This window comes from Pogona vitticeps, chromosome 4 (assembly GCF_051106095.1).
Source record: "Pogona vitticeps strain Pit_001003342236 chromosome 4, PviZW2.1, whole genome shotgun sequence".
NCBI classification, from domain to species: Eukaryota; Metazoa; Chordata; class Lepidosauria; order Squamata; family Agamidae; genus Pogona; species Pogona vitticeps.
In genome coordinates, this window is record NC_135786.1 from 59,294,515 (window position 1) to 59,308,919 (window position 14,405).

The 14,405-nt window shown below is 41.4% G+C and overlaps 1 protein-coding gene across 2 annotated transcripts in view; it reads left to right on the plus strand.

Moving 5' to 3' along the window:
- MPL (MPL proto-oncogene, thrombopoietin receptor) overlaps positions 1-14,405 on the plus strand; it is a 31,693-nt gene that overhangs the window by 3,173 nt on the left and 14,115 nt on the right. For both annotated transcript variants that reach the window (XM_020783376.3, XM_072997504.2), the window contains exons 2-5: positions 8,280-8,412; positions 9,505-9,686; positions 12,758-12,912; positions 13,067-13,220. In XM_020783376.3, the coding sequence (XP_020639035.3) occupies positions 8,280-8,412; positions 9,505-9,686; positions 12,758-12,912; positions 13,067-13,220 (624 nt within the window). The remainder of the gene's footprint in view (positions 1-8,279; positions 8,413-9,504; positions 9,687-12,757; positions 12,913-13,066; positions 13,221-14,405) is intronic.

Below are 14,405 nucleotides of genomic sequence, written 5' to 3' on the forward strand. Positions count from 1 at the left end.
GACTTAACCTGGAACATTGACAGTTAGCCACAAGTAGCTGTGACAAATTATACAAATCTTATGCGAAAACCAGCTGGATCCTGGCCATTGTTTCTGTAGGCTCATCAAGATGCCTGGAGCTTTATGCTGCAAAAGACAAGTCTCTGCTCAGAAAACCTACCCTCTTAATGTCGGTAGGGTAGAGAACAAGAAATCAAGGGTTGAGTTGTGCAGAGGTAAATTTATTGAGAAAAATACTAACAAATGTTATAAAAAGTTTGAAATTTTGCAGTTCATTACTATGAAAGCTGTAATTAAAGAAAACCTTTCCCCTGGTTTTCACAGGCAACTAAAATATTTACTTTTAGTTACTGCTTTCCTTTCAAAGAATGCCACAGGTTTTGGGCCTGCGATTCAATGTACAATCTCCTTTGTCTGTCTGCCTGTTTGTTAGCTGAACACCTGCAACAGAAGGTGAGACACTATACAAGCCAATACTATAACTATGTGACATTCCTCCTTTGCCTACTAGGAACGCCACAAACCATAATGAAAAACACATCCTGTTTCATCCATGGAATTTTTATATGAGTTTCAAATGATAACATCTTCCATTTGTAACTCCTCCTGTTTTCCCACTACTGTATGTCTTCTAAACAATAAAGTTATTTACACATCAGCCTTTTTTCATGTTAGAACACATGGGTATGTTTCATTTTTTCTAACACACAAAATCACCAGTGGCTTCTCTTTTCCACTGGAGTTTCCCAATGCATTATTTACCTTTATAAAATATGTATCTGGAAAGCAATTTGAGGATGAGCAAGAAAATAATCCTTAGGGGAATAATCAATTCTCTCATATGTCATACCTTTACTCAAAAGCACAACCTCCTGAGATTGCTTTTCATTTTTTTTCCTAAATAGATTTTTGTTAGGTGCATTTGTATGTAACATGTAGTTTGCCCTGTTATCTTCCTTCCTCTCACTCTCAACTGGAAGCTCTATCTTCCAGGAGCAGGAAGCTTCCCAAGTTTGCCACAAAGCCACATGGTTATTTTAGAATGTTTGTTTGTTGAAAAAAAAGGGCCCTCCCACTTTCTGGAGGCAGAGAAAATGGAGATGGGAGCTAATCATTAGACCCCCCCTTCCTTTACCTAATTGTCTCCAGAGTCATTATCACAATTGCTGACAAAATAGAGTTATTTACCTCAGTGTTCAAAGGAGTGATCAAACTCGCTGTTCACATATGTGGCTTATGGGCATCAATAAAGGAACTAAAATGTATGACACAGCAAGGCTCTACTGCTCTGCTTTAGTCTCATAAGTATACTGTGGGGTAACCAGGATGAGGAAAACCTGAGGCATTGTGTGAGATTCATGGCTCAGTAGGGCTTATGCCAAAAACTGACACAGCACCTGCTTGCTGACAAACTGTTGTGATCTGCTGGTTGAAATGCTACAAGATAGGGAATGGGGATAAGATGTGATTGAATAATTGAACATTGTTCTATTGCCATATAATAACTATAAATGTATGAATAAAGACTGTAAATGATCCTGAAAGGGCAAGATCATCCAGACCACCACCATCTCACACACACATAACAATATGGAAGGAGTGAGTGCTTTGGGGTATATGCTTGACACCTTGCTCACCAAATTTGCAAATGACACCAACTAAGAGAGATAGTTAATGTTTCAGAAGACAGAATTAGGATTCAAGATGGCCATAACAGGTTGGAAAACTGAGCTAAAGCAAAACAAAATAAATTTCAACAAAGGTATATTTAGGCAGGAAAGAAGAAATGCTTAAGACTGGGTGGGTGGCAACTGACCTGGCAATGTTACATGTGAAAAGGATTTATTTATTTATTTATTTATTTATTTTATTTTTGGACTTATATATCGCCCCATAGTGCTACAAGCACTCTCCGTGCAGTTTACAATTTAATTATACAGGCTACACATTGCCCCCCCCCCAGCAAGCTGGGTACTCATTTTACCGACCTCGGAAGGACGGAAGGCTGAGTCAACCTTGAGCCGGCTACCTGGGATTTGAACCCCAGGTCGTGAGCACAGTTTTAGCTGCAGTACAGCGTTTTAACCACTGCGCCACGAGGCAGAGCATAAGCTAAAGTCAAAGCTATGGTTTTTCCTGTAGTGATGTATGGAAGTGAGAGCTGGACCATAAAGAAAGCTGACTGCAGAAGAACTGATGCTTTTGAATTGTGGTGCTGGAGGAGGCTCTTCAGAGTCCCCTGGACTGCAAGGAGAACAAGCATATCCATTTTGAAGGAAATCAACCCTGAGTGCTCACTGGAAGGACAGATCCTGAAGCTGAAGCTCCAATACTCCGGCCATCTCATGAGAACAGAAGACTCCCTGGAAAAGACCCTGATGTTGGGGAAGTGTGAAGGCAGGAAGAGAAGGGGACGACAAAGGATGAGATGGTTAGACAGTGTAATCAAAGCGAACATCATGAATATGACCCAACTCTGGGAGGCAGTGGAAGACAGGAGGGTCTGACATGCTCTGGTCCATGGGATCACGAAGAGTCAGACATGACTAAACGACTAAACAACAACAACAAGCTGAAGAGCACAAGGCAAACATAAGCCAGCAGTTCCATGCAGTAGCCCCCCTCAAAAGAAAGAAAGAAAGAAAGAAAGAAAGAAAGAAAGAAAGAAAGAAAGAAAGAAAGAAAGAAAGAAAGAAAGAAAGAAAGAAAGAAAGAAAGAAAGAAAGAACTAGTACACTTGGAGGCTGTATCAACGTTAGTGAAATGTCCAGATTAAGCAACGTATACATAATTTTTAATTATTATAATTATAAATCATTTTTATTATGAGCTATCATGGCAATTCTGACCATTCTTTCCAGGGGTTACAAAGAAGTACCTGACTATTCTCTTTCTTTGAGTGTGTTCTGGGACTGTGTCACTTGCCCATGACTACACAGGCAGGCTCTTTTCCTTGGATGCCCAGTAAAGAATCAAACTGCCAGCACCTAGCTGCACAGTTAGGTATCTCAACCACTGAGCTATCCAACCAACAAAGTATTGATCTGGTCAGCTCAAGACCTGGACATCACAGTTCAAAAAGGACATCAACAGGTGTGAACATATCTAGGGGAGGGTGACAAAGGTACTAACAGGTCTGGAAACTAAGCCCTATGAGGAATAGCTGAGGGAGCTGAGTTTGTTTTGCTTGGAGAAGAGAAGATTGAGAAGGTCATATGATATTCATCTTTAGGTATCGAATAGCTATCATATGGAAGAAGAAACAAGCTTGTTTTCTACTGATCCAGAAGGCAGAATGTGAACCAGTGGGTTCAAATGGGAAGAAAGGGGATTTAGACTCAACATTAGGAAGAACATTATGATGTTGGGAGTTGTTTGACTGTGGAATGGACTATCTTGAACAGTGGCAGACTCTCCTTCACTGGAGGTTTTTAAATGAAGCTTGGATAGTCATTTGCTGAGGATGCTATCTAATCTTTGGGGTATCTTGCAATTACAGTTCTTTTATACCATGATTCACCTCTGAGGCAATGTCCTGCACTTGCATAGGATCAGGTGTTCTGACAATGTTTCGAGGTTTGCAAGTCACATGCATTCTACCTTGCTGATCTACACCTAGTTCCATGGCAGAAGGGGATCATAACAGAGTCCCCAAATCTCTTCTGAATGTTAAGATACATCACTGGGGGACATGGGGTTGTTTTTAGTGTTAATATTCCTTACACAGTTGGCCTATAGTCTAATTGGAAAGGATATCACCCTGAGATTGTAGAACAAGACACCCCTTGCTTGAACCACAAGCTGCCACTATTTTTATTTATCACCGTAAAGGGGGAAAAGATTTGAAGGTGCATGGCATGACATTTTTTACAATGTTAGCTGCCAAGGTGGACACAAGCATAACTGGCAACACATTCAGTATCATGGATCAGATTTCCACCTGTGTTATATGAAGAACATGACTGTATTTCTTTTTCACAATCTGTTATATCCATAAAACTTTCTTTCAAACCCACACTCTATTTCCTCTCTCAGCTGTCTTTCTTTTACAACATGCACATCCATGCTATGAATATCATAGTCTAGAATGAACTTAAATTTGGTTTCAGTGACACACCCCTACACTATAGGATCTTTTCTGTTCCTTCCTGGCTGCCCTTTCAAATCTCAACCTCAATCTTGATAGCTGTCTCCATTTTGGTTAATACCTGAATCAGGGCACAGTAAATCTTTAACATCAATTTCTCCATTGTCAACATTAATAATAATGTTATTATTATTACAATAAATACTGCTACATATTGTCAAGATGACTCCAGCTTATGCCAATTCTCTCAGAGTTTTCTAGGTATAAAATACTCAGAAGGGGTTCACCAGTCCCTCCATTGGCTAGCTAGAGCACTTGCCCAGAGAACAGGATAATCAGGATAATCAAATGTTTTGCTGAGCTATAACAGTCCAAAGCTTCTTCATGCAGACAAGGGATTAGTGTCATTTATAAGATACAAATTGATTTTCTCCTGAAATTCTTTAGCACGCGCCATTGGACAATATGGCTGTTTTGGAACATTTTGCAAGAAATGAGTCAGATTTCCTGGGGATGAGACATGGATGTACTGTTATGATCCTGAGACAAAGGAACAGTCTAAGGAATGGAGGCACAGTGGTTCCCCCAGGCCAAAGAAGTTCCGAGTGCAAAGGTTGGTGTAGAAGCAAATGGCAGCAGTTTTTTGGGCTATGAAGGGTGTTCTTCTGGTGGACTACCTCCAACAGGGTTCAACCGTCAATGCAAAATATTACTGTGCTTTATTGACGAAGTTGAGGTAAAACATCAAGGAAAAATGTCAAGGAAAGCTCTCCAAATGTGTCATCCTGTTGCATAACAACGCCTCGTCACACACTGCAGGTGAAACAATGACAAAACCGACATCCTTAGGCTTTCAAGTGATGCCTTATCCACCCTATTCTCCTGACCTGGCTCCTTTTGACTATTATCTGTTCCCCAAACTCAAAAAACACCTAAAGGGACAAGGATTTGGGAGTGTTCTGGAGGCAACTAATGCTGCAAATGAGTGGTTACACCAGCAGTCGGAAGAATTTTGTTTGCAGGGACTTAAGAAGCTGCAGGATAGATGTCGCAAGTGCATTTACTTCCTGGGGGAATATGTAGAATCGTGTGGCAGTTACAGCTTCCTAACTCAATTTTTTCTGGGAAAGGCTCAATACTTATCAGCACCCCCTCGTATGATATCCAGCATGTCTTCCTTCTCTGAATCCCAGCTTGAACATTTAGCATTTCTCACTCCTTACACAGTGAAAGTCTTCATTGCAAAACCTTCAGCATCACTTTCCTTTCATGGGAAATCAATGCAATGGCCCAACAGTTGCTGCAATCTTTGACGTCTCCTTTTTTTTTGAGAGCACAGTTTATATTAAATGTTCCCTGTCTCCAAGCCTTTCTGCTGATTTCCATATGTCCAGGCAGGTTATTTTCAGGATTTTCATAGACTTAGTTTCTACAGCTGGAAACAACTCTGCTGCCATCCCATCTGCTCTGGGTGCATTATTCGTTTGAATCCGTATTTTTCGCACTATAAGACACACTTTCCCCCCACAAAACAGGGGGATGGAAAGTCTGTGCGTCGTATGGAGCGAAGAAAACAGATTATTTTTTCCTATTTTCTTCTCCTAAAAATTTGGTGTGTCTTATGGAGAGGTGCGTCTTATGGAGCAAAAAATACGGTACTTTAAATGCAGGTTCCACGTTAATTTCTAAAATTAAAGGTTCTTCCTGAGGAGAATCCTCTTTGGGGGAATCTGTTATCTTTATATATCTTCCATATACTTCTTTAACATATTGTTTCCATATTCTCTTTGCTTTATACAGTTCAGATAAAATATTACCATTCTGACCATATACCATCTCTGTGCCTCATTTAATTTTCCCTTTGTTTTCTTGATTCTTATGAAATACATCTCTTGATATTCATTTTTTGTTGTTGTTGTTGGCATCTTATTTATTTGAAATGATTATTATGTTCTTTTTGTCACTAGGTATTGGCCACTGAAAAGTTGCATTTAGAACTCTGACTCCATTTCTATCAATTTTCACTTTTAGTATAAACTGAGAAGAGTGTAATTGCTGCAGATTAGCTGCAAACAGGCACAATTCTGGTAGTAACCCACACCTAAGTTGTAGTGCTTTTTGGTTTTGATCTGGTGTGGGTAGGTGTGCACACTGTTGTTGTGGGCATGACAGGGCTGGTACAATGTTTTAAAACATGAATGTTTACCCCTCCCATCAGCTCCCCCTTTTTATTTTTATTTAAAAAGCTGTTTATGCACATGGGCAGCCAATTAATCTCATTTGTTTTTGCCTTCAAGCCTATGTATCTGCCTGCATACATTAGAATAAACAAATTAATTTAGGATTACATTTTAATCTTAGACCTGAAGAGCTGAAAGGATCCCCATGGATCATGGAGTTCAGCCCTTGTCAAGGAGTCACGTTGGGGAGTTGAACTTCCAAACTTTGGGTCCACAGCTAGATACCTAAACGACTGAGTTAGGTGAGAGGCACCACTTCCTTTTCAACCACAGCAGAAACCCACATAATAAATACATCACAAATAGCTTAAATTGCTTATTGATTGTGGTTCTTCCAACACTGCACTTCCTGTCACTGCAACTGTGTACACAAGATTTCTCTACCAGTGTCATCTCCCAATACTGCTGCCAGGTAGCTAGTCCTCAGGATTTTTTTTCCTCCATTGCTACTGCAACTATCAGTTTTCTTCTGCTGATGAACCATTACTACCTGTAGAGTGGATCAATGTGTTTTGGTCCGATATCTCAGCTTTGATCATTTCATTTCGGGCAACCCTGTGAGAAGCCAGACTCTAAAGACAGTGATGCCTCCATATTTCTTTGATAGAAAAATCCACACTCCCAGAAGGTGCCAACAGTAGTGATTCTCTAAAACAGGGAACAGCGCCTTACCTGTACGTTTTTTAAATCCAGAAGTAAAGTCCTGGATAGTTCCAATTTTGGGGAGGAAAGGGGAAAAGTTGCTTGCTTGTATGCGATGTGGCCTGTGAAGGATTTCCAGGACTTGTTCAACTCTACCCTAAAGACTGGCTTTAATTATTCTGAATGAGGTGGTGGACTTAGGGAGATGTGTGCTCTGGAGTTTCTTAAAACTCCTATCACCCTACTACACATAGAGTGTGATCAGATAGGCATTTGTCTTACAACTCAGGTCCAGGCTGGTTTGCTCCTTATCCTGACGACCACATGACATATGTGCTGCCATGAACCAGCCCTCCCAGTCAATGCCTACCCACACTTTTTGGGGTCTCTTGCCACTTGCCTTTGAAGGGAAAGGGAAGTTTTCCACTTCATTTTTATTGTTATTCAGCAAAACAATGTATCAACTATGCTTTCAAAGCAACAATTAAGCATCTTTCTACTCCATGCCTTGCTTAAGCTACTTAATGATTTTAAGAAATTGAAAGCTGTAGGGGAAAAAAGCTTGACCTTACTAAACAGCATCACTTGCATTGTGGTGTGATTGATCTTTGAATGTGAATGGGAAATTGCCTCAAATGACATACCACATGTCACTGTGACTTTGTTTGGACTGACTCAGGGCAGGATTGTGGGGGAATGCCCCTCCCAAAAGTTGCTACAGTAGTAGAATCAGCCAACAGTTTAGCAACTTTGGGGAGGGGCATTCCCACACACAGGATAATTTGGCCTTCTTGTCACACCCATAGTTGCATCTGCATAAGAAGGAATGTGAAATGGACAGCTTTTACCTTCCCTTCCTCCAAGAAGATCCTGGCCCCTGTCATATAATGCTATGACCCAGAAACCTTAGTACTCCTTGTGCCCAGGATACCTGAGGGCATGTTTTCTCCTGTAAAAGCTTGTGTGGGCTTCAAGAGGTTTCAGGGAGAACCTTCTCTCTGTCCTGCCACCCCCACAGCTATACCTGAACAGAAAGACAGGAGAGAGTTCTTTCTGAATGGCTGCTCCCAGGCTATTGGAATTCCCTATGAAGGATGGAAGGACCCCTTCTCCTCCTGTGTCTTTATCCTGGCAGACAAAGAATTTTAAATCTTTTCATTTCCTTCTGAGCTTGCTTGCTGAAAAAAGAGCTTTTGAATGAACGGTTACTATGTTGGCTTCTATAGGTGTCTTCCTCCTTGTACTGGACCAATACCCTGTTGGGAACTCATTCCTTGCCAATCTTTCTTTTTTAAACTCTCTCTACGCAGAGGCTGCTGTTCTGGCCAAAACTGAGCAGGAGAATCTCTTCTGCTTTTCTCGAACCTTTGAGGATCTCACCTGCTTCTGGGATGAACCAATTCATGTAAAAGGGTCATATCACTTCTTCTACACATATGAAGGGTAGGAAGTCCTTCTTTATATTATTATGCCCAGAAGATAGATTGGGTTCTAATCCTAGATCTCTGGGTGATTTGTCATAGTCTGGCATGCATTTCTGACACTTCATGGTTTGACAGCAATAACAGAATGATTCACCCCTACCTTAATTATACTGTTGAAATGAAAAGAAAAGTGGGTGGTAACAAATAAGCCACAAGATCCAGTGGAGTGGAGTGGGTAGAGTATTGGACAAGGACTCAGGAGACCTGGTTTCAAATCTCCACTGCACCATGGAAACTTACGGGGGAATGGCAATGATAATCCATTTCTTGAACATCACACACACACAAATAGATTTTGCATGCTTGAAGTGTGTTCCCTTATACTTCTGGCCTGGACCCATTGCCTGGGATGGAAGTCCTGGAAAAGCATCTATCAGCTTGATGCTCCTTCTGAAGAGATGATTAGGGAGTCTGGGAGTAGAAAGTTGCTTGCAGATAGTTGGGATGCTCACTGGAAGCTGAGGCTCTAATACTTTGGCCATCTCATGAGAAGAGAAGACTCCCTCGAAAAGACCCTGATGTTGGGAAAGTGTGAAGGCAAGAGGATAAGGGGACGACAGAGGACGAGATGGTTGGACAGTGTCATCGAAGCTACCAACATGAATTTGACCCAACTCTGGGAGGCAGTGGAAGACAGGAGAGCCTGGCATGCTCTGGTCCATGGGGTCACGAAGAGTCGGACACAACTTAACGACTAAACAACAACAACAGTTGGGATGGGATTTGAAACTTGATCTCCTTCAAGCTAGGACCAGCCTAAAAAATTTCATGGTCTGAAGCAGAACAGCAAATGACAACCCTTTCCAGACATACATACACTCAAATCAAGGTATACTGTATCCAAAACCAGACATGTTATTTTGATATATGGGGCAGAAAATCCATAAATACATCTCACAATCCTTGGCAATTAAAATACATTAACAACAAATTAATTAGCTGGCAGCTTGCTTCCTTGCCCCAAAGACAGTTGCCTCATAGGTACGTAAGCCCAATCAGGGTAAGGAGATGTTGAAGTGGAGAAATACTATAGCACTGTTCTTTCCCACAGAGATGTAAAACGAGAATGTAACCTGACCACAGGCAAAAGCACTGATGGAAGGTGGCGCCATGTCTGCATCTTCCCCAATGACCATCACAGCATTCAGGTCTTCAGTGAACTCTTCATTGAAGTGCTAGACACCATCACCAATCACACCACCCTTTCGCAGAAACTGTCAGTGGAGAATGTTGGTAAGTCTGCTTCCCAGACTTGGAAGGGAATATGTGGAGAACTTTTTGGTCAGGCTGGAGATTACGCAGGATCTTGAAATACACTGATGCCATCTGTGGCCAAATCCTCTACTGGCATATGATTTTCTGTGTAATAATTCTCATGTTTCATGGTTTGGAGTGCACCAGCTCCTGGACCTCATAGACTCCATTGCCATCTGGAAAACATTCTTTTTTCCCCCTTCCATATTCTGCCTAGCAGTAACCTTTTGTCTAGAACAGGCTTGTCCAACCTGCGGCCCAAGGGCCGCATGCGGCCCAGGTCAGCTCATAATGTGGCCCAGTGTAATTTTTTATTTCTAAAGAAATTCCAAAGTTTCAAGTTACACTGCCGGCGCTTGCGCCTGGAATGTGGCCGGGGCATGTCACAACAGTAAAGGGGGAAAGAGGGAAGGAAGGAAGGAGTGGGAGGGGCACAGGACAGAGGGGCTGCATGACTGCATTGCGCCATCCCCGTCAATAGGTGGACCCCCTCCCAGCCCCATAAGGCCACAGGAGTCGAAGCTGGCAGCCTCTGCTGTCTGAGATCACAGCTGCCAGTAAGCGTGCTTGGAGTGGGGCTGCGGAGGATGGCTAGGGCTGCACCCCCATGCGGCCCAAACCAAATGTATGTGCGGCACAAACCAAATTTTCATCTTCTAATGTGGCCCAGGGGAGGTGAAAGGTTGGACACCCCTGGTCTAGAGCATGTAGATTAGCCAACAAGATGATCACATGTTATGGTAATTCTTTTAGAACAATCCATAAATTTTCATCATCTGTACAGTACAGTCAAAGGTTTTATTGTAAGACACAAATTGATTCCCCCCCCCCAAAAAAATTATATTCCAGTAGTCAATGTATATTTAGAATATGATCTCTAAGACTTTTTCGTTCACTGAATCCAACTTAAATATCTAGCATTTCTCACTCAAAATATGGTAAATGCATGGCTAATATGTTTGATTTGACCAAACTTGGGGAGGCAGTGGAAGACAGGAGGGCCTGGTGTGCTCTGGTCCATGGGGTCACAAAGAGTTGGACACAACTTGACAACTAAACAACAACAATGTGTTTGATAACCCACCTGTACCAGAATAGGATTTAACGTACTCTTGCACTCCATTTATTCTGGGTCTGAGTTAGTGAGGGTAGAGAAGAACAGATGAGGGGTTTGGACATTGAGAATGTGATCCAAGTGTTGAACTGGCATTATAACTAAAAATAGAGCAAAATGAAAATGTGAAAATATTATTTCAAATAGTAATTACAGACATGATGTGTCAAATTTAACGTCCTATATTGAGTTAAATATATTGAACTCAAAATATTTAATAACAAATGATTCCAAAATTTACTCATTACATTGAGAGTGGGAAGCAAATTCAATTCAGATGGTGGCATTCCAGACAAGGTGGTAAAACATGGGCTGTTCTGCTTCTTTGATATTATCTGCATTCTAGATGGAAATTCAGTTGAATTTTGTCCTGATCTGTAAAGAGACTGTCTGGGAAAATCAGAAACTGACAGGCTAGGCCTAAACACCAGATTTTGGGGTTTCCTTATTTTCTATACTATTAATCTACAAATTTTGAAATCAGATTGAAATAAGGTCAATGAGCTCTTTCGAAAGCTGCCCAGCCCAGTTCAAAACTCAAAGTGCAATGCCACCGTTAAATTGCCCTGGTGGAGGTGACTAACCCAAAGGAAATTACATAGTTCTAAGGGCAAACTAAGGATCCTATTAAGTGTATTGCATGCACAGCTTAAGAAAGAAAGACAGGAAGAAAGCAAACAATTGCTGGGAGGACTGGAGCACTGTCATGTGAACAAGTTCTATGAGGCCTGGATTGTTGAGGGGCACTGTATAATGCCATATAATGATCTTTGCCAGAAGGAGAGAGTCGGGATCATTCACCAGAGAGCAATGACATAGCCATATAACCACAACGTTTGTTTGCTAGCTAGGCTGCGGCCACACATGCGCACATCAAGAGGGACTAAGGTGTGCTTTGCATGTAGGCAGGATTTTAAAACTGACCCAGAATAAAATGGCATCCTTGATTTATCTTTTTCTATGTCGCAATGCAAGCTGTTCTCATGAACCACAACTCAGCTGAGGCCTCTTTTGCACTATGTACAAACATCTACATTTGCAATTAAAGGACATTATGCCATAGAAATTGTCCTGAAAACAGGCTTTTCTGATATAACTGTTTTTTTCTACGATACTGCATTCCCAGTTTTGTCTGTGTTGTTATCACGAAAAAGGGGGGGGGGGAGCTATGCAGTCTTTGCATATAATTCAAAGGTAAAGGTAGGTGAACCTGAATTAGATTGCTAAAATATCGTCAGTGAATGCTAGCTTTTGGCCTGTATGAGCCTTGATTAGGCTGGGCAGCACTTATCTTTGGATAGTGCAGAAAAAAAAACACAAGAGTTCCCAAAATCATAGCTAGATTTCTATGCCAGTTTAAAATGAGAGCTGTAAAGTTGATCCAGGAGTGTTGGTTTTAAATTTCACCTCTGGTAATATGGATTGAATTCACCAGACAGAAGGAGTCTAAAACCAACATCCAGGGCTTGACTTTGCAACCCTCATTTTGAAACAGGGATAGACATCTAGCCATGATTCTGGGAACTCTTGTGTTTTATCTTTACCATCAACAGAAAGATGGTGCCCAGCCAGATGAAGGCCCACATGGCTGACATTTGCCTGTGATTTTGGGTGGTCTGACAGAGGTATCACCTATCCTTGCCTTTGGATTTTGTTCTTATGGTCTTAGATGTGAAGACCATAATTGGGGAATGCTTCTGACAACAGTGCTGTGCCATCAGTCAACAAGGAAGCACATGTTCATTACCACACCTTATCTCTCAGATTTCAGCTCCAGCAGTTTGTGAAACCTAGCCATCAGAATCCTTTGTAATCAGTTCACAAGGTCACAAAGGATACGCCCCAGTGCAGTCTTCTCCCCATGGCTGGTAAACAGAAATGAACAAGAGCTTAGGGTTTTCTGTGTATTTAAAAATATATATGTTTTTCTTTTTAGGTCTCATTGCTCCACCAGTGAATGTATCAGTTGAGTGGCCTGGGTTGGCCAGACAATTGTGTGTGACCTGGGTTCCCCCACCTATCTACCATGTGGATGTCTTGATCTATGAGGTTCTTTATGGTGTTGAAGCTTCCACCGAGCCACCATCCAGGGTATGGCTTTTGATGGGATGGACGGCTTTTGCATGCTGTCTCTTTCTCTCTCAACAGAAAACTTGGGAGATTCTTTTGCTATCAAGAACCAGTGGGCTATTGAGAAAAATTGCTTCCCCAAATCTTTATGTTTGCCTGTCTCTTTCTCCTATAGATAGAAGTGAAGAATAGCCACACATGTCTCCATGATCTGCTTCCTGGGCAGTGGTATCGCATCCAAATCCGCACCAAGCCTGATGGCATCTCTCTTAATGGGTTCTGGGGACCCTGGTCTCCAGCAGTGTTAGCAGAGATGCCCCATCTCCCAGGTGAGTGTGTCTGACAGATTTGACAGCTGATCTCAGTGGACCTATTTTGTTCTTACATAGAAAATGGAACAGCAACATCATGCTTGTGGAGTGCGCCACATGCAGCTGTTGTGATTTGTGCAGTTGTGTTCGCACAACACTACAGTTGCATGTAAAAAGGGTAGAAAGAGCAAAACAGTTACAGGTCTGACTTTGTGAGGCCCTTCTCAAATTAAATTCTCCCTACACAGAAGGCCTTTCAAGGTAAGAAAACACATGGGAAAAATATATAAAATACTTCATTTGATAACCGTGTGTATTTTCACAAAATGTGTATTTTCACTGCACATTGGGCCCTTTCTACATAATGCTGCTTAAAAGGGTACTGTGGGCAAATACTACAATACAAATGCTTAGAACTGGTCTGGGAAGGATGATGGGTACAATGAAATTATGTAAGACAACATGATCTTTTAAAAAATGAACTGGAACTACAGTATTGCTTAATAATACTGTATATCCTAATACGTAATTCAGTGATTTCTTGGGCTTTTGCAGTGTTAGAGCATTTTTGTATCTGGAAGGACACATGCTACAAAACGGCTCCCTATTTTATAGCTGGAGTGCGACTTCTAGAATCTTCCAGTCGTCCCAGATGTATTGTAGCCCTTTTCCTAACTTTGTATTCTGGAAGGCAAGCCCCTGTTCCAAGCCCTAGTGAAACAACATGTTAGTTCTTTTCCACAGCACAGTTCAGCTCCCAGCTTTATAGCAGCTGGCTGCTTGGGCATGGAGAACAGGCTGTACTATTTCCTCTTGTGAATACATTTAATGTTGGCATCAGAGTAGCTATTAATTCAGGTTAATGGGACATACATTTCATCTGAACAAAAACAAAGTGATAAGTGGAATGCATTATTAATTAACTATGCAATCTGAAAGTAACCTAGATCCAACTTCTGATGTTATCTGTTCTCATAATCTACATTTTCCTCGCTAACCCATTTATAAAACTGAGTGAAGATTTTTTTTAACTTAAAAGAAAATGTAAAGCCATTAAAAAAAATTTCCAGGGCCTAAAACTCCTGTAAGAAAACATATGGGCCCCTCTGGCTATTTGGGTGGTAGACTGCTAAGCCTCCCATTTACCTAAAAACATTAATGATTTGCCATCCATTTCATTAAAAATTCATCGTAAGCATCTGT